The sequence below is a fragment of the Lactuca saligna genome, chromosome 9 (genome assembly GCF_052625555.1).
Source record: "Lactuca saligna cultivar CGN05327 chromosome 9, ASM5262555v1, whole genome shotgun sequence".
In the NCBI taxonomy this organism is placed as follows: Eukaryota; Viridiplantae; Streptophyta; class Magnoliopsida; order Asterales; family Asteraceae; genus Lactuca; species Lactuca saligna.
Window position 1 is genome coordinate 99782330 of NC_136425.1, and position 3628 is coordinate 99785957.

At 37.4% G+C, this 3628-nt stretch overlaps 1 protein-coding gene across 1 annotated transcript; it reads left to right on the plus strand.

Annotated features, from left to right (window-relative positions):
• The first annotated feature begins 378 nt into the window (after positions 1–378).
• Positions 379–1772, plus strand: LOC145017659 (Putative AT-hook DNA-binding family protein). The gene has a single exon (XM_078975652.1). The coding sequence runs from the start codon at positions 567–569 to the stop codon at positions 1518–1520; it is 954 nt and encodes a 317-aa protein (XP_078831778.1). The 5' UTR covers positions 379–566; the 3' UTR covers positions 1521–1772.
• Positions 1773–3628: the final 1856 nt, after the last annotated feature.

A 3628-nucleotide genomic window follows, 5' to 3' on the forward strand; every position in this document is an offset into this window, starting at 1 on the left:
TTTTGTTTTGTGCAGTGTAATTTCTTCAAATCGAAAAGATGCATCTTATTAAATTTTCAAATGTTAAATGAGAATTATGGATCTAACCAAACTATAGGGACCAAAACAATAATTTTACTCTAAAATATTGCTAGAATGAAACATAAATAACATAAACAACAAAAGTTATAAATTTTTCAAAAACAAATAATATAGTTACTATCTTTACCAAATAGTGATTTTATGAAACTAATATCGCATCCTTTTAAAATATTTGATTTTATTTTATTGGATATTAAAAATTTCATAGTCAATTACATGCAAAATTTTGTATTGTATGGATTTTTGGATAACAATAGGCTTGCTCATATATGATATATCCTACCTTCGTTTTCTTTTCTTTCACATTGTGGGCCCACTTTACCTTTCAACCAGCGGCGCAATCTTTACTTGAATTCCAAGCTCACCCACCGCCACCCCCTTCTTCCACCATATCTTTCTCTCACGCATTAATCACACACACAAACCACGACTTTTCTTCATTTATAAAGATTTAAAATTCGAAAAATTAGATTTACTTCAAAGGAATGAAAGGAGAATATCGAGAAGATAAAGGTTCTCGACCTTCTTCTACTACCATGTTTTCAAAATTCCAGCATCACCACCACCAGCAACAACAACAAACACCGCCGCCGCATCATTTTGCCATCTCCAGCCACCAGTTTCAGCTCAGCAACACATCAGAGGAAGCTGATAGCCGCAGCCGTAGTCCCAACCATGTGATCACACCCACCCAAACCAACAAAGATGTCAGCACCACCGTCAACGACGGAGCATCTATCGAAGTTGCCAGACGACCCAGAGGCCGTCCACCGGGATCTAAAAACAAACCCAAACCACCAATCGTCATAACTCGAGAACCTGAACCTTCTATGTCTCCATATGTACTGGAACTCCCCGGAGGAATCGATATCGTCGACGCCGTGGCTCGATACTGCCGGAAACGGAATATGGGGCTCTGTGTCTTAACCGGCTCAGGGACTGTTGCTAACGTTTCCCTCCGACAACCCTCCACAACCCCTGGTGCCACCGTTACGTTCCACGGCCGGTTCGATATTCTTTCAATCTCAGCAACTGTTCTTCCGTCCTTAACTCCATCAACCGCCGTGGCACCCTTTGCAAACGGTTTCACCATATCATTAGCAGGTCCGCAGGGGCAGATAGTTGGTGGAGCAGTCTCCGGCCCACTCATGTCCGCCGGAACAGTATTCATCATTGCGGCGTCTTTCAACAACCCTCTCTACCATCGGTTACCTTCAGAAGAAGATGACAACCTTAGAAATTCCGGCGGTGGGACAGGGTCAGCTGCAGCAAGTGATCAGTCTCCTCCAGCAGGTTCAGCTGGCGGAGATAGCGGTGGGCATCATGGGCCGCCATCAACGGCGGCAGATTCTATGTCGATGTATAGCTGCCACCTGCCTGCTGATGTTATCTGGGCACCTACAGCACGGCAAGCTCCGCAACACCCACCGCCATATTGAAAAAGGAAATAGTTTTAAGTGATCTTCCACGAAAACTGGTTTAGGGAGCTTCATCATCAGCACTTGTTTCTTTATTTTTTCAAATTTATTAGGGTTTTTGAGTAACTCATGATCTTTATTGTTCAGTTAAATCATCTCAACTTGTCATTATCGTCATCACGTCATGTAGTCGATTAACCAAGAAAGAACAAAGTGTACTCCATTTACATATCTTTCAATCTTTCATTGGGTTTTTGAGTTCCTTTCTTTTAATATTAGCGCTTGATTAAGCTATCTTGCCGTTTACCTTCCAATGTAAACTAATTATCGATCTTTTACAGGAAAGAAAAGTCGCGGAAGGTGTCGGATGATTGACTTTTTAAAACACAGATCACCTTTTTTTTTCCGTCATAAACGACCATCTTTTTAGCTAAAGTGTTAATGGTTATAAATATAAAGTTTTTACAGTTTAAAAAACAGTCTTTATCAAATGGAACTTTTACCCTAATATGTCCATTGTATCTAGCTATGAATCTACCTCAATCCCCACATCGGGGATTTTGTCTATTATGCATGATGATAATGACGAAGTGATTAACCAAGAACGCACACAAAAATACACATTAAACGGAAGGCTTAAAGAAAGAGGGAACATTGAAGGCCGTGACATTGACATTGAATGGAGAAAAGATAGATTTTTTGCAGTCTTTTTGAAGGCAGGCTTCTGAATTTTGCAGTCGGGTGACATATAAAGATAAGGTTTTCATGGTTTTTCAACTCATTGGATGACTTTTGAGAGAGAGAGAGAGAGAGAGAGAGAGAGAGAGAGAGAGAGAGAGAGAGAGAGAGAGAGATGTTTGGATTGAAGTGGGGATGGTGTTATTTCAGGCTTTTTTTGACAGTTTCCTTTTTCAGTTTATACCATTACTGCTTGCTTAACCTGTACTTACACTCTTACACATACCAACACGCTCACTATGTGTCTCAAAATGGTGAAACAGCAGGTTCACATTTGCTTTTATCGTATGACTATTCAAACCGATGAGACTTACCAGTCAATCTTTTGGACTTTTATGTTAACATCATGTAGTGTTTATATTTCTACGGAAATTTTTTTATAAAAAACCGTTGTTGTCTATTATTATTATTATTAATTTTTTTCGGAAATAGTCTCGTAACATTTCAAAATTTTACAGATTAGTCACTGATAGTCTATAAGTTTCCAATTTTTTCATTTTTAAAGGGTCAATTGTTGATGGGAATCCATGTTTATAATTTTATTACGAGCAAAAACAATTATTTTAGTTTGTGTATAAATACTCTTATTCGACCAAAGATCAAATAAAATAAGTCTAAAGCTATATAGATGCGAACTAAAAGTGTTTATTTTATGCATTTAGTTTTAACCTTTTTTTTTTTTCCTCTGGTTAAAGGGTCGGATTCTTATTCTCCAAGAGTCTTAAAACCATGCATGCAAAGTAAACTTATTTCTTTTTTTTTTTTATCTATTTAGTTTGAGGCTTAAAATGTTTTTCTTTTCTTTTCATTTCTAGTTAGTAGTCAGATTCTTATTCTCAAGGAGTCGAATATTGATGGAGAGTCCATGTCTATAAATTTCTTATAAGAAAAACAATTATTTTACCATGTATAAATAGGTGTATTTATCATTTTTTAGAAACGACAATTTTGTAAAAACAACCCCAATAAGCAAGAAGCTAAAAGAGAGGCCAATAGCGAAAATAACAGTACAACAGAACACAAAAATGTTTATAACGAGCATAATGAACACACTTTCCAATCTTCCCGGTTACAAATAACACCACGACTACTCCTTGCTTTTATCGAGATACACCAAAGACTTAATATTCTCCACCACTTTTGACAGAGGACTGGTAAAAGCCTAAAACAACCTTTCGTTTCTTGCCTTCCATAATGTACATATTAGGCCATAACAAATCACCATGAATCTCTTCCTTTTTTCCAAACATCCGCCCAAACTAGAAATAAATTTAAGAAGTTCTCCAATGCTTTGTACTTTTATGTTACCAATTCCACACCATTTTAGTTTAGACTAACGAATCACCATAAATCTCTCTGTGCCGTCTATGCAGGATCCACACAAAGTAAAG